The following is a 22127-nucleotide window of genomic DNA, read 5'->3' as shown; positions in this document are numbered from 1 at the left end:
CAATTTAAAAAATGCTGCACTACTTTGTAGATTGCCTGTCACCTCTTCCAATTACAGCTGTTTGATAAGTATTTCTTTTAATCAAGCTACTAATACAGTCTTGCAAATTGTAATGCTTTGCACTACCATTGTAGAAAGTGATTAACACAAATAAACTATATTGTATTAAATATATTTTGAAAAAAAAAAAAAAAAAGCAAGTGGTTTGGAAACCTCAAAAAGTACCAAAGACAATCATGCAATCATATTATCCTTGACAGAATAGCTCTAAAATCAGAGGTCAGACTGAAGAAATTGCTGTCTGTCAGACTACCCAGCTGCAATTGAAACCAGGAGAAATGTTACTATTACGCCCCTCCTACATAAATAGATCTGTCATGTGTGTATCAATCTAAAGAATTTACTGATTAAGAAATCCAGTATGCTTTTCCTATGCCTATTACCTTTGGACAGTTAACACAGCTAAGACAAAAAGAAGCTGCACTTTAATTCCTCTTACGTATCAGCACAGGAACATTTCAGCCCTTTAGAATGGTGCAACCTGCCCACATGGCACAGCAGAGCCCAAGAATCTTCTTTAGTGCTTGGCTACCTCCTGGAGTGAACAAAAAGGTCACTGCTATCTGTGATGCCAGAGGATTTCAGGCTTTAGCAAAATTGGCAATGTTAACACAAAGTGAAAGGAAAAAAAAAATAATCAATAGTCCTCACACACACACAGACATTCTCCTCACAAGCCCCCAGCTCAACCTTGTCCTCCATTGTCAGTTGGAATGAATTGTTTTATAATATGGAAACAAAGATTTTTGCCCAGTTCAGATGTTTGTATAGCTTGTACTGCAAGGAAATTAATATGCTATATCCCACAAAATTCAAATACAAGTAAGGGAAAAATCATGAAGAAGCACAGAACAGAAGAACACTGCCACTGGTGTTAAGGGATGCTGAAAGTTTAGGGAGTTTAAAATGTCAGAATGCATTAAAAGTAAATACAAAGATCAAAGGAAGCTTCCTCAGATTTCTTCAGTATCTGCAAGAAGACAATTCACTGCCGTGTAACTTTGCAATTTATAATTAAATAAGCACTAAGTACTACTAAAAGCCTGTCCAAATATTACTATTAAGTTGCTGAATTTGACATGAAACTGCAACAGAAACATGGATTCATTCTGTTGCCCATTAAGACATTCCCCCAAGCTTTCTATTTACAGTTAAACATCCTGCCCTTTCATATTCAAATTCTTCCAAAGCCACCTTAATTTGTTTGACATTTACACAGAAACTTGACATGGTTGTACACTGCCTAGCATGTAAGACAGAAGCGTGCTCTCAGTAATGCTGGAAAAGCTTCAAAGAAATTTGGTATTTTTAAAAGATTGTCAGACATATTACCTAACCATTAGTTCTGTCATTCATATTTTCACTCCAGTTTCTTTTCTGAACGGGCTTGTTGTAGTCAAAGAAACTGCAATATCACTGCAAACCTATGTAACATCATAACCCTCTAGATGACAGAGATGGCTTACATCTCGTAACATGCAAACTTGTATATTTTATTTGCTACGTTTTCTAAAACCCCTCCAAACAGACTGGCATTACATACCGGCGTCATAGCATAAACTAGCATTAATGCCTATGTCACACGACAAGTATCCAACCGCCAGAATTCCTTAAGTTCTGAACCATTTGGTTGCCTTGGAGAGGGATTAGGCCTTTGTCCCAGTTACTACACAGCCTGACTCCACAGACACCAGTTTAACAACAGAAATAATCCCAAGCAGTTGAAAGAAAAAGGTTCAAGTTCAAGCACCTCAGTTCGACAAGAGAAAGAGCTTCAGTCTGGGAGCCCTGCACCCTCTCAGATTTCCACGCACCCCCGTCAGCTGCACTGCAGCAATACGGGAGGTGACTGGCTCAGCTGTTCAAACCAAGTATATTTTTCTAAAGTATATGGCAAGAGAAGTGCGTTGCCTTCCTATCAGCATTTCTTTACGTCGGGGTATACCTATCATATGTGCAAGCAGTAACATGATAACCATCAGGATGGAAGGGTTAAAGCTCTGGGGCAAGGCAAGGGAGAGCAGTATTAGGCAAACAGAAAGAGACAGGGATAAATATTACGGGAAGAGGGGGAAGGTGTCTTCCATTTCGTTGGTGTCAACACTGCCAACTTTGCTAGAGCAACCTAACGTTGGAGAGAGTGGTGACCCCTCTGTTGACCCCAGGAGCTGGCAGCTTCAGATCCACTTCAGCAAACCTTCATTTGAATTTTGCAAGGCCACCATAACTTCACTCCGTGTCTTCATCTTTGAAGGGGAAAATTATTTTCATATAAAAAAATCATGGCAGAGCTACTCCTAGAATTACTAGTTTGCAGAGACTGCAATACAAGAGTCCTCTGCCACAGATCCTCTTTTTTCTGTATTTATCAGATACTTCTGCTGGTTTGGAAGCCTTCTGGATGACTTTTGTTTTTCCCAAGTAATTGTGAAAGACTGGACACCGTGGCTCATCTATTTTACAGAAAGTCTCTCTAAAACTGGATGTCTCAACAGCAAGGCTGTCAGCAAAACAAGACTGTCTGCATATTTGCTTAGCCTCAGCACACCATAGAGCAAATCCTTCCGCATTCATCTTGTGCTCCACATGCTCTCCGACACTCTTTTTCACACAAATATGTACAGAAGGAAAGAAAGCCCCCGTCTTATTACAATGCAGTGGAAATATTCCTGCTTTCAGCTTCATCACTAAGAAATCTTTCTTGCCTTTCATGTAAATGTTTTCTCTTCTGCTTAACTTTAAGTAAACTTTTCTTTGGCTTACATCAAAATACCTGACTAAACAAAAAACTACACTGGTTCCCAAAGTAAGTGTCTGCCTCTGTTGTTAAGATACAGTAAAGACATACTTTTATTTACAAACAAAAATCACCATACAGTTTGAATGACCAGCTGCTGTGAGAAGGAAAAACAAATTTTGGTTGACCAAACAAGCAAACTGGCGAACAGCAGTCTTGTCCAGGATGCTGACAGATGCAAAAGGCCCCCCAAGAATTAAGTGGATTAACTCCCCCCCTCCCAAGGATTGCTTCATTTGTGGGATAGGAAGAATTTTGGTTCTCTTCTAGGAAGGGATCATCTACCTGGACTTGTGCAAAGCATTTGACACTGTCCCACGTGACATCTTTGTCCCTAGACTGAAGAGACATGGATTTGACAGATGGACCACTCAGTGGATAAAGATCTGGCTGGATGGTCACATTCAAAGAGTTGCAGTCAATGGCTTGATGTCCAAGCGGAGACCAGCGATGATGGCATTCCTCAGGGGCTGGGACTGCCACCATTTAGCATCTTTGCCTGTGACATGGACACTGGGATCGAGTGCACGCTCAGCAAGTTTGCCGACACCACCAAGCTGGGTGGTGCGGTCGACACGCAGAAGGGAAGGGATGCCATCCAGGGGGGCCTCGACAGGTGTGAGAAGTGGGCCCATGCGAACCTCAAGAAGTTCAACAAGGCCAAGTGCAAGGTCCTGCATGTGGGTCATGGCAATCCCAAGCACAGATACATGCTGGGTGGAGAATTGCTTGAGAGGCAGCCCTGAGGAGAAGGACTTGGGGGTGTTGGTGGGTGAGAAGCTCAACACAACCCAACTGTGTCCTGGGCTGCATCAAAAGAAGCATGGCCAGCAGGTGGAGGGAGCCGATTCTGCCACTCTACTCCATTCCCATGAGACCCTACTAGAGTACTGCATTCAGCTCTGGGGACCCCAGCATAAGAAGGACACAGACCTGTTGGAGCAAGCCCAGAGGAGGCCATGAAGATGACCAGAGGGCTGGAGCACCTCTCCTCTGAAGACAGGCTGAGAGAGTTGGGGTGGTTCAGCCTGGAGAAGAGAAGGCTCCGGGGACACCTTACTGCAGCCTTCCAGTGCCTAAAGGGGCCTGCAGGAAAGTGGGGAGGGACTTTGTACAAGGGCATGTGGCGACAGGACAAGGGGTGATGGCTTTGAACTGGAAGAGGGCAGATTTAGGTTAGGTATTAGGAAGACATTCTTTACCCTGAGGGTGGTGAGGCACTGGCACAGGCTGCCCAGAGAAGCTGTGGATGCCCCATCCCTGGAAGCGTTCCTGGCCAGGTTGGATGGGGCTTTGAGCAACCTGGTCTGGTGGAAGGTGTCCCCAACCATACTTCCTTCTGACTTGCCTACTTTAATGTCAGTAGGCATAGGCCATTTAGATGATTCTATAAACACGTTTTAAATCTTTACCTTCCTTGAGTCAAAACAACACCACAGTCAATATACTGGCACACAAAGTTTATATAATTTCTGACATAACAAACAAAAATTGCTTTCAATTTGTTCAGATGGAATTTCTTCTGTTTCAGCTAATTAGACCAAATAATCAAAACATGCATTAACAAGCTGCCAGTCACAGTTTGGCCACAGGTCTTAGGGATTTAGGAAAAGAAAGTTAAAGTATGGCTAAAATAACCAACCTAGTTATTCCTGGTTGGTTTTGTTTTGTTTTTTATTTACTGTTTAAACATTATCAGTTTTTATGTTAGCCTGCAGAAAAACCTGAGCTAACATTCTTTGCAAAATAAGAAAAAGAAAGAAGTACAATATTGAAAAAAAAGTGGGCAAAGCCTTCAAACACCATTTAAAAGTCCTATATATTGAATCATTTGGGCAAAATGTTTAAGAGTTTCCTACTTGAAAAACCATTTGTGCTTTCATTGCAAAGCATCTAGAAGTTTGATAATGCATACCATCTCTACCAATACATTTTATAACTTCTCATTAAGAAGGACAAATATAACTAAGAGAACGGTATTTGCAATACATGTAAGTTAAAACACAGTATTTTGTCATATTTGAGGGCACAAAAAAGGACTAAACCAGCAAACAGTTGAACACAGTTGCTCATGTTTCTGATCTCAAACACACATGTGCAAAGCACAGTATTTTTTGCAATTGTTTCTTTTCGTTCATGAGCAGAATTTAAGAATCTTAACTCAGCTACATCTACAAAAAGTTTAGCTGTTTGGAAGATAGTAAGAAAATGAAAGTCTGTTGTTGCAAAACTCAAGGAAAGAATATATTAGTGACAGTAGAATGCTGGCTGCTCCATTTTGATATCAAAACAATCTAATTATGAACAGAATCAGTTATGTAAATACAGAGTAACTGTTTCCACTGATGACAACAACAGTAGAATATGGTTAATCTCCAGAACTTTTATAAATTCTTCCACCTCAAATGTAGAAAGGAAGAATGCTTAGTTAAACTTCAAGTGGCAGTTTCTCCTAAACCACAGGTTCATCCTATTTGACATCCTGTTTAAATGTTTTCTCTTTCTCAGCGAACTTGATTTTTAAGACACTATACTTGATAATAGGCCAAACCAGACAGGAGACTGACAGCAAATATGCAGGATAAAAGAACGACTTGGAAGGCTTATCTTTAGCAAATTTTTCTTTCACCTTTTCCCTGACTTCCGTTCTCATCCTATTTCACATACGTTGATGGACTCAATACAATACTTTATCAACAAGTACCTTTCTTTGAACACACCATAACATATGCTTTTATTAGTCAAGTGCATTTTAGCGAGTTGCATCCATTTTTTCCTTAACAAATTGACAAAATACTATCAAAAAAATGTTCTGAGATGTGAGCAAGAAAGAAAGTGTGACCACTTTGCTTTGTGGCATTCTTCATCTGTTACAGAGAGACAGAGCATCCCAGATCCGAGCTTTCACTGGAAGACACTGCTCTGACTCCTGTGTTACCAGCACTGCAGGGTTGCGGTAATACTCTCATCTTATCGTTTAGCTTCCACCAACTTCCAGGAGAAGATCTGAAAGCAGGAATGTCTAACGACAGGCCCTGTCAGAAGTCCACATATGCAACAAAGGAATCTTATCTACTGAAACGCTACATCACAGCATAGCCTGTCCATAGTCTGGTTTTCTCTCCCTCCAAAAGCCCATGCGAGTGCAGAGAAAAGTGCATAACCTCAGACACACACATGGATCTGTGGCACCAAAGCTTGACAGACCTCTCCTCCCAACGCCTGCTGATAAAGACTTGTGAATTACAAATTATTATAACCACAGCTAAGGTTGGACACGTTGCCACCCGGACTTGGGGCCATTTTTAACTTCCAAAAATGCCTGCAAGTGTCACCGGCTTCCTCCAGTAGGAACTTCCCCCTATTCCTACATCACCCACTCTGGTGCTGGTTTACTTCTAGAGGAGTAACTTGACTGGATTTTAGCAGGGTACGAGGGCCAGAAAATCCTGAAATTGTTCTCCCCATTAAGACTGCAAAGGCCCTGGACATCTGGTGCTTCCAAGTCTATGAAACAGTTACTGTGGAGACAATATATCAGAGATCTGCAAGAAAAAACTCACTGGATATTATTAATAATTACTGGATATTATTAAGAATTATTAATACTGACAATAGACATTAGCTCATCAAATAATTAATACCTAGATCTGGTAAAAACTTTTTTTTGCTCTCAATGAAGACAAAAATAGTATTTTTATTTATATATTTAACTTACTTTTTTTTAAAAAGGCTTGCTTCAGATTTTTTTCTGAGTTCCAACCACAATTCACAACTGAACACAAAAAATATGTAAGTTTACATAGTCTTGGCATTATGTATTGTCTCTGCACATCAGAAGACACTCAGGCGTATCAGGAGCTGGAAAAAATGCTCTAAATTTTGCCTATCGACTCAAGAGAGCTGTATTTTCCCAATGACATGAATCCGGCAACATTTCCATCCAAACCAGCAGATCAGAATAACTACAGGGAGGGTTTTTTGTTTGTTTTAAGATAAATAATCATCATTTGGCCAGCAATAAATTTTTAGCTGGACAAGATGCTTTTGGTATCCATTACTCCCTGCCTTCCTTATCCGACATTTTAAATTGTTTTGAATTTGTGAAGTAAATTCCCTAAGGGCTGTCCTGCACTTTAAGAGACAGATTTTATTAATTGAAGACAACAAATCACTTACAGAAAATAATCGTAATGTAGGAAAGGCCTAGGCAGGGTTGTACTCTGAAAATCTCTTTGTAATTGTAGCCCCTTTAGACAGGCATAATCAATTAGAAGTGGTCTGACTTTAACCAGTTGCAGGCTCATTACATTGCATTCCCATTTCTGTTGATGAAAATCAGTTTCAGCCCATGGCCTGGAACTCATACACAGCACTTCCTGGGGCCTCTTAGATAAACACATCAAGAAACAGTTTTATTTGGATTTGTCCTTCACCCTTTATTCATTGAAACAACTTTACAAATCAAGATTAAAACAGAGAAAAATTGGCTCATAACCAGAGATACACATATATGAGTAAGATATTTAATCTCAGAAAAGCATAAAGCTTCAGCTAATAATTATTCCTTACAGAACATTTAAATGCAAGACTCAAAACATTCATTTTTAACTGCTGAGTTTAGTCTTTCTCTTACTGTGTCATGGGACACTCTGGTTCTATTTAATATAAACATGTTACTCCTTCATTTCAGAAGGGCTTCTGCCTGTGATATATAAAATTGTCCCTAACGTATCTTCAAGTTTTCAAAACCGTATTTCCAGTCTAAGTTTCTACTCTCTGTAGATACTGCCTGCAATATATAATTTTAAACCTATATTGGAATGAAGCGTTTAAGCAAGACAATACTAATGAACTCTCCCTGAGCAGAGTCCACAAAAATAATTGCTTTCCTTCTACAGAAATTGTACCTTACAACACCCAGGTTTGGAACAGTCCACACGAGCTTTGAAAAATAAATGAATCCACCACAATCAGTAATCCAGCCACAGCACGGAGCAGTCCCTCATGCTCAAAGGGCTATTCACAAGTCAGGGGCATTAAAAAAAAAATAAAAAAAAAAATAAAAAAGAGCATTTCCTGGTGTGGAGAAGTCAATAAAAGCTTTTGCAAATGTGCAGCAATTGTTTAAAAAACAAAACAGAGGAAAAACCCAAAGATAACCGAAATAGGAAAGATACTGATAAAGGAAATGTAATGCCCACTAAGCAAATGAGGAGCCCTCACCTGCAATACTGGCTGCTCTTTCATAAAAGAAAATAGAAAAATAACAGTTGAAGGGCGAATAATGAGAACAGTCATAAACAGAGGAAAAATAATTCATATGAACAGAATACAGAAAGGCTAGGATGATGACTCCTACAAAGAAGATGAACAGAGATAGCGGATCATGATTAAAAAGTGTAACAATTAATATTCCAAAGAGGATCTATCTTTAAGAAAGGAGTACACAAATTAAAAAAAGGGTGATGAGGCCAAATATGGTAGATGTAACTTACCTAAAACAAACATTAAAGAGCCAGGAAAAAACTTATCCCTAGAGACATGGTATATTGGAACTGCTTTATATAGGGTGGTGCATTCCTCCCTATAAAGCATGCAGGCCTAGTCACAAACAGGGCTCAGTACCCCACAGAATGAGACCTACAGTGCAATGTCATCTGGAAATTCCCTTTATTGAATTTTGACATCTGGGACCCATGAGAGAGTAATGACTTTTCAGAGGACATGAAAGATCAGACCCATGTCCTAGAGTCCCAGATAACCCTAACTGTCTTCCTCCAGTATAGTGGAACCCACTTGTCATATATTTTCTGTATGTCTATGCTTCTGCTATAACGACTAGATTCTGCATCAACCTGTCCGAAGAAGTTAATTTCAGATACGTTCATCACCAACTCCTTTTCCTGACAACTATCACTATTTTAACTGCGTATTCACAAGAAATCACAGAAACAGCACTTAGGGAATTAAAATAGAACTACTTCTGCCAAAGGTCTAAGCAACAAAGCAAAAGGAATTGGTTTTAAAAATTAAGGACAGCCCCCAAAACAAGACTATCTGAAATAAGGAACAGTTCCAATGACTTAAACGCAGTGTTCAGATCAGTCATTAAGAGCTTTAATAAAATGAAAGAACTACTCTTTAATTGCCTTCCTGGACTGACAAGGTAATTTATTATTCACTTGATCATAAGAAATGAACAAAACAGGCCCACAAAGAAGCTAGTTACAGCTGACCAAACGTGGCCTATACACAGGCACACCTGAAAGGCTATCCCTTCCTCTATACCTTTGTTTTCCTTATTGTTTACAGTATGTTTTGTGTTGTAGCAAACACCACCCTGCATCACTAAAACCACTGACAGTTCTGACAGGTCCCTCAAAGACTTCACAGTGATAAAGAATGAATATAAAAAAAAAAGAGATTTAAAGAAGCTCTCAGAGTTGTTTCTTACAAAATGTCTAAACATGAGAAAACAGTTTCTCTGAAATGCTTTCAGGTGTCTCACGAAGGAACATCTCTGTGGCTTTCAGGAAAGGTTAAAGTAGCAATATTCAGGGGTTTGGATTTTGTTTGTATTTACAATCTTGGACCAGAAAACCATTTTGGAACACTGGAGGGGATCTTTTTTGTTATACCATTCTAGAATTAGGAATACCGCAACATCATTGCTCAAGCTTTGACATGGAGCTGTAGCTCATTCTTCCCAACAGTCCCCAGCACTGGCTCTACAGGAGGCAGAGCAAAGGGCCCTTTTACGCAAAGCAGCGAAGGGACTCCAGCATTCAGCAGATACCACGACTACAATTAATATATTATTGTTTCTCTGGATTCAAGAGAGCTCAGGAATTTCCTCACAGATATTCCATTTGATTTATAGAACAGTATATTTGACTTACCTTGCTTTTGAAACTTCCCCAAGTGAGTACTCAGCATCACAAGGACATCAAGATAGGCAGCTCTGGTCACCAAACAAGGATTTGGCCTAGAAAAATCAAATTACTGAAAATTAAAACCTTATAACATCCACACTCAGAAACAGCAGTGAAACACACGAGCTTGCTGTGTTTATTTTACTTGTGTCTATTTTACTTAATTAATGAAGATCAACTACTGATCAAATGAGACTGCGTTTACAAAATAATTAAGCCAAGTTATGTAAACTTCATTTCCCGTCCACTCTGAATAACGGTCTCCCTAGCAGAATGGCAACACCCTTCCTCCATCCATTCCACCAAATCACAGTTTATATATTTTATCGTTATTGGATGAATCAGCTTGCCATGGCAACTAGCATGCCTTTGTTTTGTTTACAGATAATATAACTAAATGCATTAACAAAATTAAGTTTTTAGGTTGTATTGTTACAGCTCATAAAAGAAAATTCCCCGTGAATGGTTACCTAATACACCTTTTTAAAGGCCACAGCACACACTGTTCTGACAAAGACCACAGAGGCATGCATGTTTTTAAGATTAGATTTTTTACTTCCAGGCAAGAATATTGGGGATTTTGTATGTACAAAGCAAATTTGTAATAAGTTACTTTCTGCTCTACCTCTTCAAGTCACTAGTGATAGGCATTTTCTTTCCAATTAGAAAAGTAAAATTTGGTTAACATCTTTATTTTTCATTATAATGTTATCACAGTATGTTTTATCCAGGAAAACTTTTCTTAAAATATAACTTAATATGTGAACAAACAGGACATCCAGTTCAAAACATAGACATTATTCTGATGAGTCCAATGTGACTTGCACCAAAACAAAAACTTTTAGAATCAAGCAGCACAAGCCTCAAGTATGACTAATTCTGTTCAGTATTTCATTTTTATTTTATCTGGCACTTTCTTTGTATGCTTATCTTGATGACCGAAACTCTTTAAAAATACTGTGAATTAAAAATGTTCCAACAAACATTTTCAACTCCGTAACATCTTTAAAATTCAACAAAAAAAACCCTTTTTTAAATAAGATATGTGATCATGACATTAAAATGAAAGGTCTGAGCTTCTTCCGTAGACATTTGGCAGCTGTATTTGCCTATGGAGAATTAGCCTTATGATCCTGTTAAGAGACAACTTTTACCAGAAATGCTGCTCTCACCCTTCAGTCAAACTAATAAGCCTAAATTACTTATGCCTTCTTTTATCACCTACAATAATAGACATCCGTGTAACATATAGCAGACTGTATGCTACCAGGACTCCTCTTTTGAAAAAGTTTCTTCGCCTTTTGCACAAACAGACTTTTTAGATACTAACTAGTGAAGGAGTCACAAATCTCTGGAGACTCCATGCTTGCCTCTTACCTCTTGCCTTAAAGCACAAGAGCTAAAAGCCTGCCTGCAGAGAAGATGCACATCAGAGTGGATACCACAAGAAGCCAAAGCAATTTTAATATGGCCTATTTTTGAAAAGCTGTATTAGGAAGGCTTAATTTTTACCCACTCTAACTAAGCAAATGTCTCTCCCGTATCTTGGGCATCCAGTTGTTGCCCAAGCTGGTCTTCACAAGTCTGTGCAAAAACACCACCAAGGAACACCGACAGGGTTAGAAGCTCAACCCACAACAAAACAGAGCCAAAGGCTTAGAAGAAAAGAAACCAAGAGGTCTTTCACATGTACTCATAAAATGGACGAAAGCAGCCTTGACAGATTTCAGTTAAGATGATGAACATAACGGGCCTACTGCACTTCAGCTCCTTTGAAAAATGGAAGACTCGCTTATTATTCAGTCATTTCACTGGAAAGAAAGTTTCCAATGTACAAATTGTGCTTTGGGAAAAACATGGCTGACGCAACCTTTACTGAAGAAGTGACAACAGCAATACTGACATGTTTTTTTATTCTGGTCCAGTTTTTAAGCATTTACCACTTCATTTTGAGTATGCACATATGCATGTTTTGATTTTGAAATGAGGCTTTTCTACGATAAAACATGCCAAACGTTTGTTCTTGGCTGACTCCATTGCTCTGGTGATGCTAGTGAATTCTCAGCCATATGTGCCAGACGGACACAACAGGAAATTCAGTTTTCCAAAACCAAGAAATTTCAGTGTTGTTCAGACTGTAGCTGAAAGCTCAGTCTTGAACACAATCAAACTGTGATTTGCATAACAGACCTGACAGCCAAGAATCGCATGCTGAACATTTCAAATGATGCACGGCACGGTATTTAAGATGACCTGTGCGTGCCGAGCTTCAACAACCAGAGTGGGAAGAGTACAAGATGTTTCTTTTTTAAGACAGATACCCAAATAAAGTGGTGTTCTCATAAACAAGCTTTGAGGAAATCTGTCTCCAACAAGAAAGTCACAGCAGTAGCAAGGGTGGGAGCTCCAGGCATCTGGAACAGCATTCTCTTTTTTGTCCAAAACCCAAAAATTAGTTCATTTCCCTTCCAACCTGGATATTAATGGAAAAAAATACATCGTGTGCTAACTCCAGATGATAAACTGTATGTGACTCTGAATAGGATAGAGCTAGAGATTGTTAGGACTCTTATATCTAAGGGTATGCCCTCACAGAAACACAAAGTCGATACTGAAACAATATTGATGCTACTACACAAATATACTAATAGCAGGCTGGTGATGTCAGTGCAGCGATCCAGACCTCAGTAACATAACGCTTGGTCTACATTAGCAACTACGTTGGTTTAACAACAGTTGGTGTAACGGTGAAGTTAAACAGCTGGTATCAAAGACCCAATGACCAACCTACTTACTGTGCCCAGATGCATTAAAACAATTTTGAGGAGTTCGTCTTGTGGCTTTTTGTTTTCCTTTGGATACAGAGTTTATAGCCAGCCTGCTCCAGATATCTCATTGCACTTGGAAGCTTATCCCACAGCTTCTAGCACTACTTCATGATGATGTACTTCGAGGCGGACTGTCCAGGGGGAAGTAAAAATCATCTCACAGACAACCACAGAGTTAAATTTCACCGACAGCCAATATTGCAAAATCTTTCAGCACATCTGACAGAAGAGAGGTCAAAGGCTGTCTCCCACAAGTAACATGTAAAAGGCAAGCATCATCACAGACTTGACCTGCCAGGCAGATGGGAAGAAGACACCTGCAACCTTCAGAAGCACAGGCAGGGATGGAAAGGATTACTGCTCAGAAAGAACATGGCCCAGAAGAAACTAATTTTAATTTATTCAAGAATGAAATAATGACAGGAGGAGCTGCTGTGTCCCTAGCAGATCATCACAAAACTCCATACAAGATAAGATGACTGAAAGAACGCAAGTCAAAAAAGTTAAAGGGACCAAAGGTTTTAGTGGGTCTACAGATACTTGTTTTAACTGCCTAAAGCTCCAGCCTAACAATATTTTTAGTATGGGGGAGGAAATGTGCCTTTTTTCATGGCTGAAGAGTAGACAAATCTGAACACACAGGTGTCAGTTTCCATACTATTAATCTTGATACATTATAGCAGATTTCTGGATTAGATCCTGAAAATGAAGTCTTCCAAACATACTCAATTTCTTATCATTAATGCTGAACAAGTAATTGGGGATGGGGTAGTCCAACTTTGTAATTTCATTCTCAATTCTGGTATGTGAATATAAAATTAGAAAAGAGTTGAAGTCACTGGCAGGAGGAAACCTTCTGTTAGCCGTTAAAAGAGTGCGGGGTTTTTTTTTAAGAGAAGAAGGTTAATGAAACTAAATAGTGCTTTTAAATTCACAGGCTCCTGTTCAAACACCTTTGAAGAGGTCCAGGTTAAGCACTTACCGCATATTATATGCCCAGAGTAACAATAAGCTATTTGTTTTCAACCAGGAACTGCCTGGTAGGTGAATCAGGAAGCATACCCTTCCGGAGATATTCCCGCTCTGCAGATGTAAATGACTGGGCAGGTTCAGAAGCTCCACATGCAATACTGCATTTTGCTCCAGCTGGCTTCAGCTACCTACAGTAGCACTGGGACCGCTTTGATTTCTGTTCTTCCTTTAACTGCCTTTAAGTACCACTGCTTGCAGCTTAGGTCTAGGTAACGTGAAACCAATCCTAGACTCCCACAGTTTGGAGCTCTGCAAATATTTTTTTTTAAAAGTTTGATTCACCTTTTATAGCTAAGTCATGCTGAATTTAAGGTAGTCATCAGTTTGCTTATTTTGGATGGCAGATCTGATGCAAACCAAACTGGCATCTATTGAAGAAATAAGCAATATGTGGTCACAGACCTCCTGCTCACACACACAGTTTCAACTCTATCAGGAACACATGGCTTAACTTCTGAAATTCAGCTTCTCTTGTATTACTGTTTATTTTAAAGAAGATCAACATTAATGAATTATGGAGCAAACCACCTCCTCTTCCAAGGGAAATAACAAGGAGCAAAGAACATGGAAAGCTCACACATTTGGCCTCGATTCTGTCAGAACACTGGGAAAAAGATTTAAATAAACTAAATATATAACCTCTTGCTCCTCTAACCACTAAGGTCTGCAGAGGCCCTTAAACATCATTTCTACTCATTACAGGACACCATTTATAACCATTCAGACTTCTATATATAAACAAGGATGCCAACCACACCTTTATGTAGAGCAAATACCAAAGAATTTTGATGCACATACTCTCATTCTCTTCTCAAACCCCCAATTTCCAATGACACAGTCAGATGACTTAAAAAGATGACAACTATTTTCTCCTAGATCATTCTTTTTCCAAAGGCGCACCATCTCACTTAGAGATGAACAACAGTAACATTAATATATTGTGCTTGTTACATAAATCAGAGATACAACTCACTGATTATGAAATCAAAGCTATTTGTGTTAATGTTTATAACACCAGGTTTTGGTTACTCTAGTCAACAGAAATTCAATATCTTCCAAAGAGGTAGTTTATTTTGCTCATATTTTTCCTCATTAGGAAACAGATGTTGCAAAACTATTAGCAGAACACGATATTTACTAGCTGTTTAACAACATAAAAATCAAAGCATATTTGCTCAAACTTGCAATAAGCACTTAACAAATTTGAAATGCAATCTGCCAATCAATGTCTACCAAATAAAACCCCACACCATCTCTCTCATGAATCAATTAGGTACAGATATCTTAGTGCCGTTAGCTATCTTAGGGATATCTAAAACAAAACTTTTGTAAAAGGTCCTAGAAAAGCTCTGTGTTTTGCAGTATCCAAACTCCTAGAAGAGAGAGTCTGAAAGACTTCAAATCTTTCATCCTGTGCTGCTTTATGAATACAAGCTTATCTTGTTTGTCAAACTGGAATATAACTTCATTAAATAACTAACAGAATTTTTTCCTAATAATACGCACCATGTACATCACAGTTTTGGTCACAGTAAAACAATACATAACTACACAGAGTGTCAGCCAACATTTTCTTCAAAGTACAGTTTTTAAATGACTGTTAGCTACTTCTAATCTACACACTCAAATTGGTCACTTTCAGCCCCAGTCTTTAAAAACTGATGATAAGAGTTGGCTCATGAATCAAGCTAATGTAGAAATCCAGTCAAAATTATACAACTTACAAAGCTGCCTACAAATCCCTGTATTTTGTCCAAAATGTTCACAGCACACTCTTACGTGTCAGGGTAAAGAAACCAGCACTGGCAAGATTGCAAGGGCAACTCTTTCAAAGGCCAATTCATAGTTGCCTTGCGAACAAGAAGAGAACCATCCTTATGACTTGCGTGACTGCTTTCATTTCAATTTCCAAAGTGATCAATTAATTAAATGAATAGCCTATTCCTTCTCAGGTCCTTAATGGAAAAGTCACTCTTACTGTAATGCTGTATGTTTCTGGAAAGGCTGAAAAAAGCCTAAAATTCCTGGAAGATCTTTTCACAGGATTAAATTTATTGGTAGTATTTTAGGAAAAGCCCCATATTAAAAGAAAAAGAAAACTGTAATTTCTAAACACCACCCCATTCTTCTGTTTAAATAACATATTATTGTCAAAAAAATCCCTCAGCAACACCTATTGAATTTTGTATTTTAGCTGGCAGAAAATAAATCAGCTTGCTGGTATTGAATTTAAACACTGAATTCTCCTACTTTCCAACCACCAATATATGTACAGGTTTTGCTTCCAACAGATGTATCAAATTGGTTTCCTACACACCATATTCCAACTAACACAGGATGCTATCGCAAAAGCCTTTGTACAAATCCTTATATTTCTGAACTTTAAAAACATTTCTTATGAGTCAACATTTTACACAAAATTGAGGCTAGAATTTGACCTCTATCTCTAGCATAAATGCAGGGAAGAATGTGGATTAAATCCAACACGTCCTAATGCCAGCTGGTGCTTGGGGACAGGATCTATGCAACCTCCTGTTCTGAGTTTCCCAGTCTGCCTTTGTCTTCCATAACCTCAGCTCTTCAGGTGGGCACACTGGCAACTAAATTTTAGGTTTACAGCGTATCTTTCCCTCCCTATCAACTTCCAGCTTACTCCTTCCTGAAGTATGGCAAATCCCTGCAAAGTAGTCTTTCTTCTGGTGGACAGATTCTTCTGATACATGACCTGTAATTGTATCAGCTAAACGATCTTCTAAATGCACCCAGAAATGCATTTTCTGTGATGTTTGAGTCTTGATACAGTTAACTCTACATAATCCTTAGGGGGCTATCCATAGGGAGTTTTATCCTTGGAGGGATGATGATGACCCAGGCCAAGCTGGCCTTGTACTGACCACATTTTACCTGCAGAGAGATCTGGAAAATGACTATTTGTCACTCATGGAGGCAACAAAGCTTATGGAAATCACACCTACACATACAACTAACAGCTGATTAAATCTCCTATTTTGGTTATTAGCTTTCAAATCCTGCAGTGTTCGAAAGACTGAGGGGTTTTTGGGGGTGTATTTGTTTTGAAGGCAGACTTCATATTTTAATCTATTTTCTCTCAGAGTGCACATCTGTAGCGCTAATCAACGTGCACAGCCTTCCTCTTCTCTTCTTAAGAAGACATTAATAATGGATTTAATTACTAAACTTTGTCCGTAGCATTTTTAACTATGTAATACAAAACCAGCACATCAGTGAACATCATACCCAACAGACCTACATTTAATGGAAAGTATTAAAAAAAAAAAAAAAAAAATGAAGCCTACACTATCAAGTAATCCTTGCTGAGTTCCTGGAAGCACAGGAACACCCGCACAGAAATACAAACATCTAGTAAGAGTGCATCTGCTTGCCTACTTGGTGCTGTTGAGATCTTCTTGGAGTAATTACCATGTGCACAGCCTTTTTGACTTGCCTATTCTATAAGACCAGCTCATCCTGCACTATAGCAGGCATTTTCTCCCAAAGTAAAGTTGCTGGCCTGGTGATTTAAGTTTTTCTAACACCACAAAAGCCAGACTATTATATTGCTATTAGCTTCCCTGGTAAAGGCAGAGAGTTTATTGCTTTAAAAAGAAGCTACACTACTTATTTTTTCATTGTGATACCACCAAGAATATCCTGAGTTTCAGCTATTAAGAAAAAGCAATTTGTGCTCCAGCTGTCCTTGGTGAATGATACTGAAAGGTTGTGTTTGGTTGGTGTTGTTTTTAGCATACCTGATTGATAAAATAATCCCGTCTGTTCACTTTTTTGTTCTCTTAATGAGAACCGCATGTGATCCCTTAGCAGCATCCTATAAAACTTAGAGGTCAAAGTAATCCCATGTGTAAATTTAATGAATTTTACACTATTAACAGCAGGGTTTTGCCTATTAAGAGGAAAGCTACTAAAACGCTTTTATTTATTTACTGGAAAGCATTTTCAGATATGAGTGAGGATTTCTGTCCAAAACTTGTAATGCTACATGGTTTGTGCCTACTCTGAATGTTGCACTGGTGGAGAGAACACATCTTAAACAACCTTATTCAATTCTTAATATTCCCTGAACATTCATATTTAAGTTAAGAGTATACCTATGAACCAGAGTCAAAGAATTTTTTATCTGTGCAAAGTGCACGTTAAACTTCAGTCTGAAGTTTAAACATTTCTACTGATACCCAAAGCAAGCGTTCCAAAACAAGCAATCACCAACTGCCTAAACAAACAATTTGTAGCTGTGTTAAGGATACTCTTATAAAACCTGATGAAAGAGTGGATTTGGAGCAGCACAGAAACCTGAAATAGCCTGCTAAAAGCACGTAAGGTTTAAATGAGTGCCTCCATTGACACGTTTATGAACAATGACATAACAGTTATGAGACTGCTCTCAAAAGGAAAACCAAACCAGGCTAAATTAGGTTCCTGGGTCAGAAAGTGTAGATTAATAAATTACCACTGTGCACCTGATGTGCAGTCACTGTTCATACTGGTACACTTTGCTCTCAACTGGAACAGGACAACAAAAATTTCCCTTGATGTTTTGTGCACGTAGGAGCGCACACGTGAATTACTGCTCCAGCCCAGCTGACAGAAGGTTAACTAGGCTTCCATCGAGCCAGACTCAGTCATTAAAACTATTTTCAATTTTTGAACACAGCTGTTTACTGCATACAGACCACTAACGAACAAAGGTAATTAACTGCACTTCTCAACGTGTAGGATTTAAAGACAGAAATGGAAAAGTTGGAAAACAGGAAGATACCAAAGGCAGACATGGCCTTGGAAGGACAAGAAGGTTCGTCTTGATGCAGCGAAGGAGGAAGAGGCAAGGGAATGACCTGAAGATAATCACCCTCTGCCAAGGACGATGACCTTACATTCTCCTTAGCTGTTGCCTTCTTGTTGTTCTGGAAGTACAAAAAGCCCCCCCCCCTCCAGCTCCAAATAATGCCGCCCTTCCAAAAATCACACAGAGGCTGCTTGAAATCCTGCAGAGTGCCATGGATATCTTGCACCTGCATCTCCATAGGCCTGTATGTGCCACTGTCTTGTCTTTAATAGCTTGCTCACTACAAATTAACGCTGTCTCTCCTAAGGGGCAATGAGAAAAATAAGGTCATATTTAGGTTACACTCTCTGAGCCACAAAGTCCTGAAACCCCAGCGACGCCATGTTCCTGCTTTCCACGCAGATGGCCTAAACACACCTCAGATGAAGCTCCTTCTAGGAAGGACCTAAGACTGGTTGTCTGCCTGTTTTCACTCACATGGCACTGCCAAAAGCAGAGGGGGGGAAAGGGGATGGATGAAACTACAAGCCTGATGGAGTGCCACGGGCATCCACATGCCAAGTTACCACACTCCGTAGCACTATGAAGTACCTGTGAGATTTCCCTCATTCAAAGCAGTTACAGATGGCACATCCTAGAGTCAGCCTGGGAAAAACCAAGCAGCAAGTATCTCAGTGGACAGCGAACCTGGTTTTGAGCACAAGCATGAAGTAACTTTTGCATTTATTTGTTGTGTGAGCTTGAACATCGTTTCCCTACATCAGGACCCTTTTTTAACTGCCCCATCCATAAAGCAGAGAGCTAAGCAGCAGCACCACAGAGCACGGGATATTTGGGTTATAAAGCTAAGTGTACACACCACAGGTGGGCCATTCCAGATGAACTAGTGACTCTTTGCAAAATGCCAAGCCAGTTGGTTTCAGACAAGGCTGTTCCACACAAGTTAGTTTCAAGAAAGCAGCCTTCTTAGAAATGAAATTTCCCAGTGCAGGCAAGCTCTCAGCTAAGAAATGGCATATGGCTAGATGTTAGTAGAATATGTTATTTGACTTCTGGCAGAACCTCAAAGTCTTTTCACCCTCCTGCAGTCTCCAGTAAGGAGGAAAAAAAATAATAATCAAACTAAAAGCACTGGAAGGCAGCATCCTACAGCAAAGCTGTGCAATGACATGATTTCACAAATTTTCCAATACCAATACTTTGCTATGCCAAAGGCTACAAATGAAACAAGACAGATATTTCCGGGACTTCTGTACAACAAATTACCAGCTCCAAGGCTGCTCTTTTAACTTTCTGTATTTACAAAGCAGAAGGCATCTAGAGTTAGCCTTGTAACTCCTTGGTATGCAGTTGAGCTAAAAACTACCCCCCCCCTTTTTTTTTTTAATTCATATGAAAGAGCTTTGAACTCTTTCAAAGGCTTAGCTTGATGTATTGATTATTTTTTTAAGCTTTCACCAGACTAATTTCAATCACTTCATTCCATCACCTCAGTTCTCCAACAAAGCAGGTTTTATGTACTTTTAAAATTTCTATTCTTCTCAAACAGCCTGCATCTCCCATATGCAAAAAATGGTGTGGGAGGAAACAATAACGTGACTAAACCACTTTAGACTAACAAGCTATTCTAAAACAAAATACAAAAACACCAAATGAAGTATAAACCTGCAAGTAAAGTGAAAAGTTTCAAAAATCACCTTGAGAAGTGATGGAAGGCAGGTCTCATTCGCCAAAACATCAAAAAAGGAAATAATACTTTTGAATACTCAAAAAGTAAGTATTTTGAAGGTGTAAAAAAATACACCAAACAAGGAAGGTGGAAGAAATTATTTTTTTCTTCTAATATTCTAATATATGCTACAAAGGAGAAAAAGCAACCCTGTCCAAGCATTTAACATGAGAAGCCTGCTTTCACAGAAAATATCAGTTGAAAATGTGAATGTTTTATGCAATTCATTTTGGAGAATGTGAGTCATTATTTTGTTCTCTAGAGTAAAGTCAGGTTGAGGGGTGGAGGAAGAAGAGATTAGTATGTTACAGGGAATGTGCAGTAACTTCTTGAGCTATTCTACACCAATACATTCTGATGAAAGAAAATTACATTCTGGCCCTGAAAAGGTAAAAGAAAAAAAAAAAGCAAACCAAAACCCAAACAAAAACCACCACCCAGTTCAAACAACAGCTGAAGAATGATCATCTTTTCTTCAAATATATATATGCATGACAACTGGGCCTCATTTTTAAGAGCTAATGTAATTTAATGCAATCCAAAATTTCCTAATTTAGGTTTTCTCAGAGAAGTTTGTTCCACAGTACAAAGCAAGTACGTAGTTGAAAGAACACCAGTAAGAACTTTACAGAACTAGCACAGAAACGTGAATGAAGACTGGTATTTGGAAACAATTCCCCATTTTCACAAATTCGCAAACACTTTCTCCTGTTATTTTAACTTTTTTTACCTGTTTAAGATTCATAATGAGTGTCTCTAGTGCCCTCTTTTCAAACAATTGCTGCACTACAGTATCCACGACATGGTAAGTTACCTCCTTATGAAAAAGGGACAAGAAGCAGATGGAGATTCATTAACTTTTCTCTCTCTGTGGTACTCAGTCTCTTTGCCTGAACAGAGAGAAGTTAAGAATGATTGTACATGGACCAAGGGTCCAGCCAGCCACCAACCCCTCTGACAGTGACCAGCAGCAGATGCACACCAAGTCGTCTAACAACAGGGCACAAAGTGCTGGTTCCCTGACCTGCTTTCCCAACATCCAGAAAACTGCACAGAGGGACTTCCGAGTTTGACATCTCCGCTGCCAAGCAACCTCCCAAAACTGGAAAAACAAGAAAAAAAGAGAAAACAACAAAACCCCCCAAACCAACTGTTCATCACAGAACAGTTGTTCACTTCCACACAGCCAAATATAAACAGCAGAACTGCACACTGAATGTGGGAGACAAACTACCACAAAATACCATCTATTTCAATATCTTTGTTTGCGTTGTTTGTTGGGGTTTTTTTGTCTATTTTGTTTTTTAATCACACCACACTGAACACATCTATCTCAAGCAGAAATCAAGAGGCAAGCAAATCTTTTCACCTTTATCATTTATTGTAGGCTTATATTTAAAGACATATTTGGAAGCAAATTAGGTTAGCAAACATTTAATGGATATTTTACTTGCTTTTTTTAGTTTAAAAAAAAAAAACAAAACCAAAAAAAAAACCCAGAAGAAAGTAAAAAGAAAACACATCTTAGCTCAATGTGCCTAAGGATGTATGGCTGTTCGGAACCAGAGAAAATTATAAAGTACATTAGAAACCTGCAAAAAGAGTTTCTGTCTGTAAAAACCCCAATACCTTAACTTAGTGTTGTGAACCTGTATGCTCATAATATAAAATTTTACTATCTTGGGAGAAAGGCATTTAAAAAACTATGCACAGCATTAACTGCCTAACTGAGAATACAAGAACATGAAAAGGAGGCTACAACAAACTGACAAAATGGAAACATGCTTCTGACAGGGTGTTAATATTAGCACAAAAAGCTATAGATCTCTTCAGGCAAATACCTATACTATGTACCAGGATTTCTTAGAGATAGCCTGAAAATATTTCCTTTCTGGAGATAATAATAATAATAAAAAAAAGTCAG

The 22127-nt window shown here is 38.8% G+C and overlaps 1 protein-coding gene across 4 annotated transcripts in view; it reads right to left on the bottom strand.

The window, feature by feature from the left end:
• The window catches only part of THADA (THADA armadillo repeat containing), a 161805-nt gene that overhangs the window by 37031 nt on the left and 102647 nt on the right, over positions 1-22127 (bottom strand). For all 4 annotated transcript variants that reach the window (XM_055725408.1, XM_055725410.1, XM_055725407.1 and 1 more), the window contains one exon: positions 9760-9845. In XM_055725408.1, the coding sequence (XP_055581383.1) occupies positions 9760-9845 (86 nt within the window). The remainder of the gene's footprint in view (positions 1-9759; positions 9846-22127) is intronic.

The sequence above is a fragment of the Falco cherrug genome, chromosome 13 (genome assembly GCF_023634085.1).
Source record: "Falco cherrug isolate bFalChe1 chromosome 13, bFalChe1.pri, whole genome shotgun sequence".
NCBI classification, from domain to species: domain Eukaryota; kingdom Metazoa; phylum Chordata; class Aves; order Falconiformes; family Falconidae; genus Falco; species Falco cherrug.
This window is presented reverse-complemented; position numbering and strand designations above follow the sequence as displayed.